The 18,418-nt window shown below is 47.1% G+C and overlaps 1 protein-coding gene across 3 annotated transcripts in view; it reads right to left on the bottom strand.

Annotated features, from left to right (window-relative positions):
• The window catches only part of triqk (triple QxxK/R motif containing), a 46,101-nt gene that overhangs the window by 14,405 nt on the left and 13,278 nt on the right, over positions 1-18,418 (bottom strand). For all 3 annotated transcript variants that reach the window (XM_021559745.2, XM_036971306.1, XM_036971305.1), the window contains one exon: positions 2,866-2,951. In XM_021559745.2, coding sequence (XP_021415420.2) covers positions 2,866-2,951 — 86 coding nt within the window. The remainder of the gene's footprint in view (positions 1-2,865; positions 2,952-18,418) is intronic.

The following is an 18,418-nucleotide window of genomic DNA, read 5'->3' as shown; positions in this document are numbered from 1 at the left end:
TTGAAATGGTTGGCATGACAACTCTACCAAAAGGACAAGACCAGAGAACGTGGAGATCATTCCCACGTTGAAATGGTTGGCATGACAACTCTACCAAAAGGACAAGACCAGAGAACGTGGAGATCATTCCCACGTTGAAATGGTTGGCATGACAACTCTACCAAAAGGACAAGACCAGAGAACGTGGAGATCATTCCCACGTTGAAATGGTTGGCACTACAACTCTACCAAAAGGACAAGACCAGAGAACGTGGAGATCATTCCCATGTTGAAATGGTTGGAATGACAACTCTACCAAAAGGACAAGACCAGAGAACGTGGAGATCATTCCCACGTTGAAATGGTTGGCACTACAACTCTACCAAAAGGACAAGACCAGAGAACGTGGAGATCATTCCCATGTTGAAATGGTTTGGTAGAGTTGTTGTGCCAAAGGACAAGACCAGAGAAAGTGGAGATCATTCCCATGTTGAAATGGTTGGCATGACAACTCTACCAAAAGGACAAGACCAGAGAACGTGGAGATCATTCCCATGTTGAAATGGTTGGAATGACAACTCTACCAAAAGGACAAGACCAGAGAACGTGGAGATCATTCCCACGTTGAAATGGTTGGCACTACAACTCTACCAAAAGGACAAGACCAGAGAACGTGGAGATCATTCCCATGTTGAAATGGTTGGCACGACAACTCCACCAAAAGGACAAGACCAGAGAACGTGGAGATCATTCCCATGTTGAAATGGTTGGCATGACAACTCTACCAAAAGGACAAGACCAGAGAACGTGGAGATCATTCCCACGTTGAAATGGTTGGCATGACAACTCTACCAAAAGGACAAGACCAGAGAACGTGGAGATCATTCCCACGTTGAAATGGTTGGCATGACAACTCTACCAAAAGGACAAGACCAGAGAACGTGGAGATCATTCCCACGTTGAAATGGTTGGCACTACAACTCTACCAAAAGGACAAGACCAGAGAACGTGGAGATCATTCCCATGTTGAAATGGTTGGAATGACAACTCTACCAAAAGGACAAGACCAGAGAACGTGGAGATCATTCCCACGTTGAAATGGTTGGCACTACAACTCTACCAAAAGGACAAGACCAGAGAACGTGGAGATCATTCCCATGTTGAAATGGTTTGGTAGAGTTGTTGTGCCAAAGGACAAGACCAGAGAAAGTGGAGATCATTCCCATGTTGAAATGGTTGGCATGACAACTCTACCAAAAGGACAAGACCAGAGAACGTGGAGATCATTCCCATGTTGAAATGGTTGGAATGACAACTCTACCAAAAGGACAAGACCAGAGAACGTGGAGATCATTCCCACGTTGAAATGGTTGGCACTACAACTCTACCAAAAGGACAAGACCAGAGAACGTGGAGATCATTCCCATGTTGAAATGGTTGGCATGACAACTCTACCAAAAGGACAAGACCAGAGAACGTGGAGATCATTCCCATGTTGAAATGGTTGGCACGACAACTCTACCAAAAGGACAAGACCAGAGAACGTGGAGATCATTCCCATGTTGAAATGGTTGGCACTACAACTCTACCAAAAGGACAAGACCAGAGAACGTGGAGATCATTCCCACGTTGAAATGGTTGGCACTACAACTCTACCAAAAGGACAAGACCAGAGAACGTGGAGATCATTCCCATGTTGAAATGGTTTGGTAGAGTTGTCGTGCCACAGGACAAGACCAGAGAAAGTGGAGATCATTCCCACGTTGAAATGGAAAACAAATCTACAAACTAAAAGAACAATTATTTAGACTGCAACTGTTCAAATACTTTAGCAAAAGCAGCCACTCTAAGAACAGTTCCCGAATGGTACTCTGAAGTATCCATTATAACAACTACGATAGACTGTGACTCCTGGGGAACGCACCTTTCTGTCAATACTCTCCAGCAGATGGACCAGCGACCACAGAGAGAGAAAAGACAAATACTCGTAAATATGTAAATTGCAATTTATTTTCGAATGAGCGGTAGTTCTCGTAAGGTATTAGCAATTTCTATGAGTGTAGTTCTGAGTTTCCCCCTTCCCTTTGTCTACCAAGTCGTCATATCCGTTTCATCCACTTGGGAAAGTCTTTGTATTATGTAATACTAATTGTGGGTGTGTTTCATGTATTTCTGTGATTTGATTAGTAAGTTAGAGTGGAGGACAGAGGAGCCTCTTAAAGAAGAAGTTACAGGTCTGTGAGAGCCAGAAATCTTGCTTGTTTGTAGGTGACCAAATACTTATTTTGTATTTTGCTGATTCATAATTTTGTACAGATATCCAAGGCTTTGCGACGTTCAGTAATGAGAACTGATGATGTCATAATAATACATTAATAGAAGACTCGAGAAGATATGAAAATAGTAGATTCGGGAAAACATTTTCCCGTGGTGCCGACTTCCTAGTTAATCACGTAATAATAATTATTATTACACAGAGAATTGATTTTATATAATAAGTCTTCACATTTAATGATAGTCAGACGACACAGTCATATAATAAAAAATAAATAAAAACACTTTTCATCTACTTTTGGGGGCCAAAAGCAGCTAACAGAAACCCTGAACAGATTATACTATAAACTACAGCTTACTGCTAACAAAGGAGCTAAACAATATTAGTCATGTTTATATAATATGCGCTACTTATTACATGTTGTGTTTTAAATTGTGTACAATTACATTCTCTGTATTGTTCCCGGGGCAAATGAGACCTAAGTCTCAAGGTGTTTTCAACAGTTAAATGGAAGTTAATAGATAATGCTTCTTAATATAAAATGGCAGATTAGACGGTGTGTGTGTGTTCGTGACCATTTCATCACAGAGAGGAGGGTGAGACATACAGACCCTTATTCCAGGAGCACTCTTCTTCGCCTCAGCCTTCAACTTCGTCAACTTCAGAGCTGACTTGGTCTTCTTGTAGTCTTGTTTACCTGAAATATAAAATGGACATAGATATAATATACACTGCTCACTGCTATATCTACTGTAGTCACCCCTTCTCCTACTATATCAGCATCATGGAGGTACTATAATACTATATAATATATCTACTGTAGTCACCCCTTCTCCTACTAAATCAGCATCATGGAGGTACTATAATATTAGATAATATATCTACTGTAGTCACCCCTTCTCCTACTGTATCAGCATCATGGAGGTACTATAATACTATATAATATATCTACTGTAGTGACCCCTTCTCCTACTATATCAGCATCATGGAGGTACTATAATATTATATAATATATCTACTGTAGTCACCCCTTCTCCTACTATATCAGCATCATGGAGGTACTATAATACTATATAATATATCTACTGTAGTGACCCCTTCTCCTACTATATCAGCATCATGGAGGTACTATAATACTATATCTACTGTAGTCACCCCTTCTCCTACTACACTGCTCAAAACAATAAAAGGGAACACTTAAAACAACACAATGTAACTCCAAGTCAATCACACTTCTGTGAATTCAAACTGTCCACTTAGGAAGCAACACTGATTGACAATAAATTTCACATGCTGTTGTGCAAATGGAATAGACAACAGGTGGAAATTATAGGCAATTAGCAAGACACCCCCAATAAAGGAGTGGTTCTGCAGGTGGGGACCACAGACCACTTCTCAGTTCCTATGCTTCCTGGCTGATGTTTTGGTCACTTTTGAATGCTGGCGGTGCTTTCACTCTAGTGGTAGCATGAGACGGAGTCTACAACCCACACAAGTGGCTTAGGTAGTGCAGCTCATCCAGGATGGAACATCAATGCGAGCTGTGGCAAGAAGGTTTGCTGTGTCTGTCAGCGTAGTGTCCAGAGCATGGGAGGCGCTACCAGGACATCAGGAGATGTGGAGGAGTCCGTAGGAGGGCAACAACCCAGCAGCAGGACCGCTACCTCCGCCTTTGTGCAAGGAGGAGCACTGCCAGAGCCCTGCAAAATGACATCCAGCAGGCCACAAATGTGCATGTGTCTGCTCAAACGGTCAGAAACAGACTCCATGAGGGCCCGAGACGTTTGGCATTTGCCAGAGAACACCAAGATTGGCAAATTCGCCACTGGCGCCCTGTGCTCTTCACAGACGTGACAGAGTCTGGAGACGCCGTGGAGAACAATCTGCTGCCTGCAACATCCTCCAGCATGACCGGTTTGGGGGGCCGCACAGCCCTCCATGTGCTCGCCAGAGGTAGCCTGACTGCCATTAGGTACCGAGATGAGATCCTCAGACCCCTTGTGAGACCATATGCTGGTGCGGTTGGCCCTGGGTTCCTCCTAATGCAAGACAATGCTAGACCTCATGTGGCTGGAGTGTGTCAGCAGTTCCTGCAAGAGGAAGGCATTGATGCTATGGACTGGCCCGCCCGTTCCCCAGAACGGAATCCAATTGAGCACATCTGGGACATCATGTCTCGCTCCATCCACCAATGCCACGTTGCACCACAGACTGTCCAGGAGTTGGCGGATGCTTTAGTCCAGGTCCGGGAGGAGATCCCTCAGGAGACCACCTCATCAGGAGCATGCCCAGGCGTTGTAGGGAGGTCATACAGGCACGTGGAGGCCACACACAGTACTGAGCCTCATTTTGACTTGTTTTAAGGACATTATATCAAAGTGTGATCAGCCCGTAGTGTGGTTTTCCACTTTAATTTTCAGTGTGACTCCAAATCCAGACCTCCATGGGTTGATAAATTTGATTTCCATTGACAATTTGTGTGATTTTGTTGTCAGCACATTCAACTATGTAAAGAAAAAAGTATTTAATAAGAATATTTAATTCATTCAGATCTAGGATGTGTTATTTTAGTGTTCCCTTTATTTTTTTGAGCAGTGTATGTATATATATATATATATATATATATATATATATATATATATATATATATAAAATCAATGTAAGAAATATATGACGAAAAAAAAAAACAATGAATGAGGATGAGGACTGTGGTAATTGTATTTTATTAACTGCTCACACACACAAAGTGAGATATTTGTGTGCATGGTTCAGTTTGGATTCTAAACAGCTGTTCTTTCTGAGGTGAAGCGGACAAACTGGTCACCAGGTAGGGTGGAGGGGCGGAAAGGAGTAGAGGAGAGAGGTAGAGAGGTGTCCTTGGTGACTCCAGCAGAATGCCCAGGGTGAGGTCTGGCAGAGTGCTGTCAACACACAGGGCCAATTTACAGACACACTCCTAGATAGTTAGCGTCTAAACACACTCCTAGATAGTTACCGTCTAAACACACTCCTAGATAGTTACCGTCTAAACACACTCCTAGACAATCACTCTGGAACAAATAGGCCTTGGCCTCCCACATCCAGATGGATGGGGCAGAGTCTGCCTCTCTCTCTCTGACACTACTCCAGCACTGTGCGTGTATATATGGTAATCAGGGTGGAACAGACTGGGGGAAAGAAATCATTAGCAGACAGAACGTCAAACAGAATGTCTGGTGGTAAATCTCTACAGGTTCACAACTATTTAATTCAGAATTGAAGAATGATACTCAAGAGGGCACAAAATGATTCCACTTAAAACCAAAATGTAACAATTGCTTGAGTGGCTTCTAAATTTCACCTGTTATAGTGTAAAACACCATACGACTGGGCCTAGGTTAAACTAGTTGTATCAGCTTGTGAAAGCATTACCAGCCTGCACCTGGAATGCTTTGGTCATTTAGATGTATTACGGATCCCCATTACTCTTCCTGGGGTCCAACATTGATACGGTTACATACAACATCACATAACACAGTGTGTTCCCTCAGGCCACTACTCTACTACCACACATCTACAATACACCATAACACAGTGTGTTCCCTCAGGCCACTACTCTACTACCACACATCTACAATACAACATAACACAGTGTGTTCCCTCAGGCCACTACTCTACTACCACACATCTACAATATAACATAACACAGTGTGTTCCCTCAGGCCACTACTCTACTACCACACATCTACAATACAACATAACACAGTGTGTTCCCTCAGGCCACTACTCTACTACCACACATCTACAATACACCATAACACAGTGTGTTCCCTCAGGCCACTACTCTACTACCACACATCTACAATACAACATAACACAGTGTGTTCCCTCAGGCCACTACTCTACTACCACACATCTACAATACAACATAACACAGTGTGTTCCCTCAGGCCACTACTCTACTACCACACATCTACAATACACCATAACACAGTGTGTTCCCTCAGGCCACTACTCTACTACCAATACTAACAATACAACATCCATGTGTACGTGTGTAGAGTATGTGTGTCTCTCTTCACACAGTCCACACTGTTCCATAAGGTGTATTTTTATCTGTTTTTTAAATCTGATTCTCCTGCTGCATCAGTTACCTGCTGTGGAATAGAGTTCCATGTAGTCATGTCTCTATGTAGTACTGTGGAATAGAGTTCCATGTAGTCATGTCTCTATGTAGTACTGTGGAACAGAGTTCCATGTAGTCATGGCTCTATGTAGTACTGTGGAACAGAGTTCCATGTAGTCATGGCTCTATGTAGTACTGTGGAACAGAGTTCCATGTAGTCATGGCTCTATGTAGTACTGTGGAATAGAGTTCCATGTAGTCATGGCTCTATGTAGTACTGTGGAATAGAGTTCCATGTAGTCATGGCTCTATGTAGTACTGTGGAAAAGAGTTCCATGTAGTCATGGCTCTATGTAGTACTGTGGAACAGAGTTCCATGTAGTCATGGCTCTATGTAGTACTGTGGAACAGAGTTCCATGTAGTCATGGCTCTATGTAGTACTGTGGAACAGAGTTCCATGTAGTCATGGCTCTATGTAGTACTGTGGAATAGAGTTCCATGTAGTCATGGCTCTATGTAGTACTGTGGAATAGAGTTCCATGTAGTCATGGCTCTATGTAGTACTGTGGAAAAGAGTTCCATGTAGTCATGGCTCTATGTAGTACTGTGGAATAGAGTTCCATGTAGTCATGGCTCTATGTAGTACTGTGGAATAGAGTTCCATGTAGTCATGGCTCTATGTAGTACTGTGGAATAGAGTTCCATGTAGTCATGGCTCTATGTAGTACTGTGGAATAGAGTTCCATGTGGTATATGGCTCTATGTAGTACTGTGGAATAGAGTTCCATGTAGTCATGGCTCTATGTAGAACTGTGGAATAGAGTTCCATGTAGTCATGGCTCTATGTAGTACTGTGGAATAGAGTTCCATGTAGTCATGGCTCTATGTAGTACTGTGGAATAGAGTTCCATGTAGTCATGGCTCTATGTAGTACTGTGGAATAGAGTTCCATGTAGTCATGGCTCTATGTAGTACTGTGCTCCTTCCATAGTCTGTTCTGGACTTGGGGACTGTGAAGAGACCTCTGGTGGCATGTCTTGTGGGGTATGCATGGGTGTAGAGACTAAATAACTCCAGTAATTGTGTTCCGCGTGCAGGGAGAGATTAGTCAGTAAACTTCCTGTCATCGCAGTGTTAAATATAGTCTGCCCTATATGAAGAGACAAATTTTAAATAATTATACATTATTTGTGGCTTTGCCTTACAGGTAGGTTTTTGGACAACAATGGCATTTAATCACACACAATATCACAGGACTCAGGGTTAGGGAGGAGCTGTGGGTGGTGAAGAGCAAGATGTGGGTTAGGGTTAGGGTTGGGGTCAGGGTTAGGGAGGAGCTGTGGGTGGTGAAGAGCAAGATGTGGGCGATGGACGGAGAGCCATACACGGTTTTCCTTAACGGTCTGACCATTGAAACCACCAATTGGGGAGAGATATCAAAAACGTGTTCAAAAACCAAAATAACCATTTGTTGAATTTGTAGAACGGTTTAGATCAGAGGTGGTTAGTGGATTATCTGACATGGGGGAAGATGAAGACCCACTCAATTCCTCCCAGAAAAAAAAATGGGGCAATCACTCATCAGCTTATGCAATCCACACATGATGATATGCGAAAAACGTTTCCACAACTAATGACTGGGAGAGAAAACTACGGCGACATCGACAGGTTGTCACGAATGGACAGAGACATCAATCAACATAATAAACCGACTGTCAGAGTTGTGCAGGTTTCCGAGTAAAACCAAACAACATCATTCGTTCAGCAGAAGAGAAACCTGGTGTATATGTAATTATTATGGGATTTCTGGTCACTGTGGCAGCGAGAATGTCGGAAAAGTGATTTTATGAGAAGAAGTGGCCAGGAGAAGATGGGTCCGTGTAAGGGAAAATGGAATCAAGACAACAGCCCCAATGACATTGTTGATGCAGAAATGTAAGAAGCTCTCCCCATCTCAGCAGCAGAGGTTGCTAGATGCTGTGGAGGTAAACTGACAGACTCCCCTCTTACGTCCCATCTCAACTGGCATACAAATGAAAATCAGATGGAATATAAAGTGAACATGATGGTTAATAACGTTTCAGTAGATACGGGTGCTGAAGTCATTGTATCTTATGTGTCGTGTCTTTGGCTATGCCGGATTAAGTGATATGACATGCTATTCTATAAAATAACTTATCCGTAATTAATATTACCTGATTGAGCTAATCATGTAAAATGTAATTAACTAGAGAGTCTGGGCACCACAAAATAATATTTATAGAGCTGTTATCTTCCAAATAAACTCTTAAAGACCTCGTAATATTTTACATCAATAGCAGTCAATATTAATCGTCACCTTAATTGAGTCTCATCTGAAAGTTTTAAATTCTGCACGAACCCTGGCTAACAAGCTGAATCAGCAATACAATATTGGGTTTCATTATTTATTTACTAAATACCTAATTAATCACACAGAATTACATATACAAAGAATTAATTAAACCTCAATTGCAAATTATGTCATAAAGGAAAACGTCCCTAGCGGACAGAACAGATATGACAGCTTGTTGCACAAAAGAAAAGGGCTGGGTTTGAGTGAAGGAGCGGGAAGACTGAGGAACAAAGGGTAGAAGCTGTGCTATCGTAAATACAGTATCTTATGCATTCTAAATTACAGGCCATTTGGGAAAGGAGAATGCAATAGATATTTACTCTGAGCTCAATGTGTCAATGTGGAGGCTATATACAGGGGGTACTGGTACAGAGTCAATGTGGAGGCTATATACAGGGGGTACTGGTACAGAGTCAATGTGGAGGCTATATACAGGGAATTACGGTACAGAGTCAATGTGGAGGCTATATACAGGGGGTACCAGTACAGAGTCAATGTGGAGGCTATATACAGGGTGTTACGGTACAGAGTCAATGTGGAGGCTATATACAGGGTGTTACGGTACAGAGTCAATGTGGAGGCTATATACAGGGTATTACGGTACAGAATCAATGTGGAGGCTATATACAGGGGGGTGCCAGAGTCAATGTGCTAGGGCACCGGTTAATTGAGGTAGTATGTACATGTAGGTAGAGTTAATTAAAGTGACTATGCATAGATGACAAACAGAGAGCGGCAGTGGAGGGGGGGGGGGGGGGGGCAATGTGAATCATCTGGGTAGCCATTTGACTAGATGTTCAGGATGGCTTGGGGGCAGAAGCTGTGTAGAAGCCTTCGGTACTGCTTGCTGTGTGGTAGCAGAGAGAACAGTCTATGACTGGGGTGGCTGGAGTCTGACAATTGGTATAGAGGTCCTGGATGGCAGGAAGCTTGACGTACTGGGCCGTACGCATTACCCTATGTAGTGCCTTACGGTCGGAGGCCAAGGTGTTGCCATACCAGGCAGTGATGCAACCATGCTCTCGATGGTGCAGCTGTAGAACATTTTGAGGACCCATGCCAAATCTTTTCAGTCTCCTGAGGGAGAATAGGTTTTGTCGTGCCCTCTTCACGACTGTCATGGTGTGCTTGGATCATGTTAGTTTGTTGGTGATGTGAACACCAAGGAACTTGAAGCTCTCAACCTGCTCCACGACAGCCACGTCGATGAGAATGGGGGCGCGCTCGGTCCTCCTTTTCCACAATCATCTCCTTAGTCTTAATCATGTTGGAGGGAGAGGTTGATGTCCGGGCACCACATGGCTGTCTCGTCGGTGATCAGACCTACCACTGTTGTGTCATAGGCAAACATAATAATGGTGTTGGGAGTCATGCAGTCATGAGTGAACAGCGAGTACAGGAGGGGACTGAGCACACACCCCTGAGGGCCCCTGTGTTGAGGATCAGCATGGCGGATGTGTTGTTACCTACCTTTACCACCTGGGTGGCCCGTCAGGAAGTCCAGGATCCAGTTGCAGACGGATCCTGGAGGTGTTTAGTCCCAGCGTCCTTAGCTTAGTGATGAGCTTTAAGGGCACTATAATGTTGAACGCTGAGCTGTAGTTAATTAATAGCATTCTCATATAGGTGTTCCTTTTGTCCAGGTGAGAAAAGGCAGTGTGGAGTGCGATTGAGATTGCATCATCTGTTGGGGCGGTATGCAAATTGGAGTGGGTCTAGGGTTTCTGGGATAATGGTGTTGATGTGAGCCATGACCAGCCTTTCAAAGCACTTCATGGCTACAGATGTGAGTGCTACTGGTCGATGGTCATTTAGGCAGTTTACCTTACTGTTCTTTGGCACAGGGATTATGGTGGTCTGCTTAAAACATGTTGGTAATACAGACTCAGACAGGTTGAAAATGTCAGTGAAGACACTTTCCGGTTGGTCAGCGCATGGTCGCAGTAAACATCCGGGTAATCTGTCTCTGCAGCCTGAATGTTGACCTGTTTTAAAGGTCTTACTCACATCGGCTATGGAGATCGTGAGCCTTTAGACAGTCATCCGGAACAGCTGGTGCTCTCATGCTTGTTTCTTGGCAATTTCTCACATGGAATAGCCTTCATTTCTCAGAACAATAATAGACTGACGAGTTTCAGAAGAAAGCTTTGTTTCTGGCCATTTTGAGCCTGTAACCAACAAATGCTGATGCTCCAGATACTCAACGAGACCAGTTTTATTGCTTCATTAAAATCGGAAAACAGTTTCCAGCTGTGCTAAAATAATTGCAAAATGGTTTTCTAATGATCAATTAGCCTTTTAAAATGATTAACTTGGATTAGCTGAGGGATGGTTGCTGATAATGGGCCTCTGTACGCCTACGTAGATATTCCACCGAAAAAAATCAGTCCTTTACAACATTAACAATATCTACACTGTATATCTGATCAATGTTGTTATTTTTAAAATTGACATAAAGTGATTTTCTTTCAAAAACAAGGACATTTCTAAGTGACCACAAACGTTTGAATGGTAGTATGTACAATTGAAGTCAGAAGTTAACATACACTTAGGTTGAAATCATTAAAACTCGTTTTTCAACCACTCCACAAATGTCTTGTCAACAAACTATAGCTTTGGCAGGTCGGTTAGGACATCTACTTTGTGCATGACACAAGTAATTTTCCAACAATTGTTTACAGACAGATTATTTCACTTTCACTTATCACAATTCCAGTGGGTCAGAAGTTGACTCTGCCTTTAAACAGCTTGGAAAAATCCAGAAATTATGTCATGGCTTTAGAAGCTTCTGATAGGCTAATTGACATGATTTGAGTCAACTGGAGGTGTACCTGTGGATGAATTTCAAGGGCTACCTTCAAACTCAGTGCCTCTGATTTTTCCATGAAAATGAAAATCAGCCAAGACCTCAGAAAGAAAATTGTAGACCTCCACAAGTCTGGTTCATCATTGAACCAGACTTTCCAAGCACCTGAAGGTACCACATTCATGTGTACAAACAATAGTACGCAAGTATAAACACCATGGGACCATGAAGCCGTCATAGCGCTCACGAAGGAGACTGTCTCCTAGAGATGAATGTACTTTGGTGCGAAAAGTGCAAATCAATCTCTGAACAGCAAAGGACCTTGTGAAGATGCTGGAGGAAACAGGTACAAAAGTATCTATATCCACAGTAAAACGAGTCCTATATCGACATAACCTGAAAGGCTCCTCAGCAAGGAAGAAGCCACTGCTCCAAAACCGCCATAAAAAAGCCAGACTGCGGTTCGCAACTGCACATGGGGACAAAGATTGCACTTTTTGGAGAAATGTTCTCTGGTTTTATGAAACAAAAATAGAACTGTTTGGCCAGAATGACCATCGTTATGTTAGGAGGAAAAAGAGGGAGGCTTGCAAGCCGAAGGACACCATCCCATCCATGAAGCACAGGGGTGGCAGCATCATGTTGTGGGGGTGCTTTGCTGCAGGAGGGACTGGTGCACTTCACAAAATAGATGGCATCATGAGGTAGGAAAATGATGTGGATATATTGAAGCAACATCTCAAGAAATCAGTCAGGAAGTTAAAGCTTGGTCGCAAATGGGCCTTCCAAATGGACAATGACCCCAAGCATACTTCGGAAGTTGTGGCAAAATGGCTTAGGACAATAAAGTGAAGGTATTGAATGGCCATATCAAAGCCTTGACCTCAATCCTATAGACAATGTGTGGGCAGAACTGAAAAAGCATGTGCGAGCAAGGAGGCCTACAAACCTGACGCAGTTACACCAGCTCTGTCAGGAGGAATGGGCCTAAATTCACTCAACTTATTGTGGGAAGGTTGTGGAAGGCTCCCCAAAACGTTTAACCCAAGTTACACAATTTAAAGGCTATGCTAAGACAGGACAGTTTTACTCTGATTCAATGTCAGGAATTGTGAAAAACTGAGTGTAAATGTATTTGGCTAAGGTGTACGTAAACTTCTGATTTCAACTGTAAGTATACACATATTCCACTGAGGACAGTAACTCAGTGTCTCAGCCTCTAGTGATGCCTACCTACTGCAAGTTAAACTGCTTTCTCTCGGTTCTCTGAGCAACTTCTGGAGGTTGCTGTCTGTCTGTATAGAGATGGACTTTGGAGTACATACACATTTAGTCACAGTCCTCTGACGTTCTCGGTTGCTGCTTCTCAGTCCCTACTGTTTATGTAAACACGTCTGGAGGTGGAGGCCTTTGTGTTTTCTAGGAGCTCATATCCATCCCATTATCAATCAGCTGCTGTTTCCCCTGAGCAGGTCTATAGAAAGTGACTGCCTGCCTCGGCTCCCTGACCGAAAGAGAACATTATGCTGTCTGTCTTTGGTCTCCATCCCAATGACACAACTCAGAACATTATACTGTCTGTCTTTGGTCTCCATCCCAATGAGACGACTCAGAGAACATTATGCTGTCTGTCTTCGGTCTCCATCCTTTTGGTCTCCTCCAATGAGACGACGCAGAACATTATGCTGTCTGTCTTCGGTCTCCATCCTTTTGGTCTCCTCCAATGAGACGACGCAGAACATTATGCCGTCGGTCTTTGGTCTCCATCCTTTTGGTCTCCTCCAATGAGACGACGCAGAACATTATGTCATCGGTCTTTGGTCTCCATCCTTTTGGTCTCCTCCAATGAGACGACGCAGAACATTATGCCGTCGGTCTTTGGTCTCCATCCTTTTGGTCTCCTCCAATGAGACGACGCAGAACATTATGTCATCGGTCTTTGGTCTCCATCCTTTTGGTCTCCTCCAATGAGACGACGCAGAACATTATGCCGTCGGTCTTTGGTTTCCATCCTTTTGGTCTCCTCCAATGAGACGACGCAGAACATTATGCCGTCGGTCTTCGGTCTCCATCCTTTTGGTCTCCTCCAATGAGACGACGCAGAACATTATGCCGTCGGTCTTCGGTCTCCATCCTTTTGGTCTCCTCCAATGAGACGACGCAGAACATTATGCTGTCGGTCTTCGGTCTCCATCCTTTTGGTCTCCTCCAATGAGACGACGCAGAACATTATGCCGTCGGTCTTCGGTCTCCATCCTTTTGGTCTCCTCCAATGAGACGACGCAGAACATTATGCCGTCGGTCTTCGGTCTCCATCCTTTTGGTCTCCTCCAATGAGACGACGCAGAACATTATGCCGTCGGTCTTTGGTTTCCATCCTTTTGGTCTCCTCCAATGAGACGACGCAGAACATTATGCCGTCGGTCTTCGGTCTCCATCCTTTTGGTCTCCTCCAATGAGACGACGCAGAACATTATGCCGTCGGTCTTCGGTCTCCATCCTTTTGGTCTCCTCCAATGAGACGACGCAGAACATTATGCCGTCGGTCTTCGGTCTCCATCCTTTTGGTCTCCTCCAATGAGACGACGCAGAACATTATGCCGTCGGTCTTCGGTCTCCATCCTTTTGGTCTCCTCCAATGAGACGACGCAGAACATTATGCCGTCGGTCTTCGGTCTCCATCCTTTTGGTCTCCATCCCAATGAGACGACTCAGAGAACATTATGCTGTCTGTCTTCGGTCTCCATCCTTTTGGTCTCCTCCAATGAGACGACGCAGAACATTATGCTGTCTGTCTTCGGTCTCCATCCTTTTGGTCTCCTCCAACGAGACGACGCAGAACATTATGCCGTCGGTCTTTGGTCTCCATCCTTTTGGTCTCCTTCAATGAGACGACGCAGAACATTATGTCATCGGTCTTTGGTCTCCATCCTTTTGGTCTCCTCCAATGAGACGACGCAGAACATTATGCCGTCGGTCTTTGGTCTCCATCCTTTTGGTCTCCTCCAATGAGACGACGCAGAACATTATGTCATCGGTCTTTGGTCTCCATCCTTTTGGTCTCCTCCAATGAGACGACGCAGAACATTATGCCGTCGGTCTTTGGTCTCCATCCTTTTGGTCTCCTCCAATGAGACGACGCAGAACATTATGCCGTCGGTCTTCGGTCTCCATCCTTTTGGTCTCCTCCAATGAGACGACGCAGAACATTATGCTGTCGGTCTTCGGTCTCCATCCTTTTGGTCTCCTCCAATGAGACGACGCAGAACATTATGCCGTCGGTCTTCGGTCTCCATCCTTTTGGTCTCCTCCAATGAGACGACGCAGAACATTATGCCGTCGGTCTTCGGTCTCCATCCTTTTGGTCTCCTCCAATGAGACGACGCAGAACATTATGCCGTCGGTCTTTGGTTTCCATCCTTTTGGTCTCCTCCAATGAGACGACGCAGAACATTATGCCGTCGGTCTTCGGTCTCCATCCTTTTGGTCTCCTCCAATGAGACGACGCAGAACATTATGCCGTCGGTCTTCGGTCTCCATCCTTTTGGTCTCCTCCAATGAGACGACGCAGAACATTATGCTGTCGGTCTTCGGTCTCCATCCTTTTGGTCTCCTCCAATGAGACGACGCAGAACATTATGCCGTCGGTCTTCGGTCTCCATCCTTTTGGTCTCCTCCAATGAGACGACGCAGAACATTATGCCGTCGGTCTTCGGTCTCCATCCTTTTGGTCTCCTCCAATGAGACGACGCAGAACATTATGCCGTCGGTCTTCGGTTTCCATCCTTTTGGTCTCCTCCAATGAGACGACGCAGAACATTATGCCGTCGGTCTTCGGTCTCCATCCTTTTGGTCTCCTCCAATGAGACGACGCAGAACATTATGCCGTCGGTCTTCGGTCTCCATCCTTTTGGTCTCCTCCAATGAGACGACGCAGAACATTATGCCGTCGGTCTTCGGTCTCCATCCTTTTGGTCTCCTCCAATGAGACGACGCAGAACATTATGCCGTCGGTCTTTGGTCTCCATCCTTTTGGTCTCCTCCAATGAGACGACGCAGAACATTATGTCATCGGTCTTTGGTCTCCATCCTTTTGGTCTCCTCCAATGAGACGACGCAGAACATTATGCTGTCATAGGGTGCCATTTAGGACACAGCCGCAGTCTTTGTGAATTATTCTCTTTCAGTTTGAAAGTATGGAGTAAGCTGTGTAGAGCTGTAGGTAAAATCCCTATTCAATTTTAAGGCAAAAAATAATAATTTGAGTTTCACTATGGCACTGTACTATATATGTGCAGTTAGGTTAGAGGTCTGTAAAGAGGAGAGAAAACACCTAATCTCTGCTCCTGAGAAGGCATTATCTGATTAAGTGTCTCGGGCCTCCAGCGATGCCTTCCTACTGCAAGTTAAACCGCTTCCTCCTCTCGGTTCTCTGAACGACTTCTGGAGGATGCTGCTGTCTGTATAGAGATGGGCTTTGAAGTACATACACATTTAGTCAATCATTTAGTCACAGTCCTCTCAGCTGTTCTCGGTCTCTACTGTAGCCCATGTAAAGCCTGTATTTTCCTCTCTGCTCTGAGAAGGCATCATTCAGCCAGCCAGTGATCACTCTACTTAGTCTGAAGAGAAAATATTATACATTTCTGTTCTAGCAACAAAAAGGAGTAGCCTGCCTAAAAGTGTTCAGACCGCAAATAAAAAGGTAAAGAGAGAAGAATCATGTAAAGCGTTCAAGGCATCAGGCTGCAACCAACACCACCACCCATCACCACCCATCACCACCACCGATCCCCTCCTCATCCATCCCGTCCTCTTCTCCCATCCTCTTCTCCCATCCCCTCTTCCCTCCCGTCCTCCTCCTCCTCCCTCCCGCCTCCTCCTCATCACGTCCGCCTCCTCCTCCCTCCCTCCCTCCTCCTCCTCCTCCCGTCCGCCTCCTCCTCCCTCCCACCTCCTCCTTCCCTCCCTCCTCAAGTCCGCCTCCTCCACTTTCCTCCCGTCCGCCTCCCGTCGTCGTCCTCCTCCTCCCTCCCGTCCTCCTCCTCCTCCCGTCCGCCTCCTCCACTTCCCTCCCGTCCTCCTCCTCCTCCCTCCCGTCCTCCTCCTCCCTCCCGTCCTCCTCCTACTCCCGTCCGCCTCCTCCTACCTCCTCCTCCCATCCGCCTCCTCCACTTTCCTCCCATCCGCCTCCTCCACTTTCCTCCCGTCCGCCTCCTCCACTTTCCTCCCGTCCGCCTCCTCCACTTTCCTCCCGTCCGCCTCCCGTCGTCGTCGTCCTCCTCCTCCTCCTCCCCGTCCGCCTCCTCCTCCCGTCCGCCTCCTCCACTTCCCTCCCGTCCTCCTCCTCCTCCCTCCCGTCCTCCTCCTACTCCCGTCCGCCTCCTCCTACCTCCTCCTCCCATCCGCCTCCTCCACTTTCCTCCCATCCGCCTCCTCCACTTTCCTCCCGTCCGCCTCCTCCACTTTCCTCCCGTCCGCCTCCTCCACTTTCCTCCCGTCCGCCTCCCGTCGTCGTCGTCCTCCTCCTCCTCCTCCTTCCCGTCCGCCTCCTCCTCCCGTCCGCCTCCTCCTCCCTCCCTCCTCCTCCTCCCGTCCGCCTCCTCCTACTCCCGTCCGCCTCCTCCACTTTCCTCCCGTCCGCCTCCCGTCGTCGTCGTCGTCCTCCTCCTCCTCCCTCCCGTCCGCCTCCTCCACTTCCCTCCCGTCCTCCTCCTCCCACCCGTCCTCCTCCTCCTCCAGTCCGCCCTCCTCTTCCCTCCCGTCCTCCTCCTCCTCCCGTCCGCCTCCTCCACTTCCCTCCCGTCCGCCTCCCGTCCTCCTCCACTTCCCTCCCGTCCGCCTCCCGTCGTCGTCCTCCTCCTCCCGTCCGCCTCCTCCACATCCCTCCCGTCCGCCACCTCCTCCCACCCGTCCTCCTCCTTCTCCCATCCGCCTCCTCTTCCCTCCCGTCCTCCTCCTCCTCCCGTCCGCCTCCTCCACTTCCCTCCCGTCCTCCTCCGTCCGCCTCCTCCTCCCTCCCGTCCGCCTCCTCCTCCCCTCCCTCCCGTCCGCCTCCTCCTCCCTCCCGTCCGCCTCCTCCTCCACTTCCCTCCCGTCCGCCTCCCATCCGCCTCCCGTCGTCGTCCTCCTCCTCCCTCCCGTCCTCCTCCTCCTCCCGTCCGCCTCCTCCACTTCCCTCCCGTCCGCCGCCTCCTCCCACCCATCCTCCTCCTTCTCCCGTCCGCCTCCTCCTCCCTCCGACTCCACTTCCCTCCCGTCCGCCTCCTCCTCCCTCCTCCCGTCCTCCTCCTCCCTCCCGTCCGCCTCCTCCACTTCCCTCCCGTCCTCCACCTCCTCTTCCCTCCTGTCCTCCACTTCCCTCCAGTCCTCCTCCTCCACTTCCCTCCCGTCCTCCACCTCCTCTTCCCTCCTGTCCTCCACTTCCCTCCCGTCCGCCTCCTCTTCCCTCCTCTTCCTCCTCCCTCCCGTCCGCCTCCTCCCTCCCTCCTCCTCCTCCCGTCCGCCTCTTCCACTTCCCTCCCGTCCTCCTCCACTTCCATCCCGTCCGCCTCCTCCACTTCCCTCCCGTACTCCTCTTCCATCCCGTCCGCCTCCTCCACTTCCCTCCCGTACTCCTCCTCCTCTTCCCTCCCGTCCGCATCCTCCTCCTCCCTCCCGTCCGCATCCTCCTCCCGTCCGCCTCCTCCACTTCCCTCCCGTCCGCCGCCTCCTCCCACCCGTCCTCCTCCTTCTCCCGTCCGCCTCCTCCTCCTCCCGTCCTCCTCCTCCTCCCGTCCGCCTCCTCCACTTCTCTCCCGTCCTCCTCCTCCTCTTCCCTCCCATCCTCCTCCCGTCCGCCTCCTCCACTTCCCTCCAGTCCTCCTCCTCCCTCCCGT

The sequence above is a fragment of the Oncorhynchus mykiss genome, chromosome 32 (assembly GCF_013265735.2).
Source record: "Oncorhynchus mykiss isolate Arlee chromosome 32, USDA_OmykA_1.1, whole genome shotgun sequence".
Taxonomy (NCBI): domain Eukaryota; kingdom Metazoa; phylum Chordata; class Actinopteri; order Salmoniformes; family Salmonidae; genus Oncorhynchus; species Oncorhynchus mykiss.
This window is presented reverse-complemented; position numbering and strand designations above follow the sequence as displayed.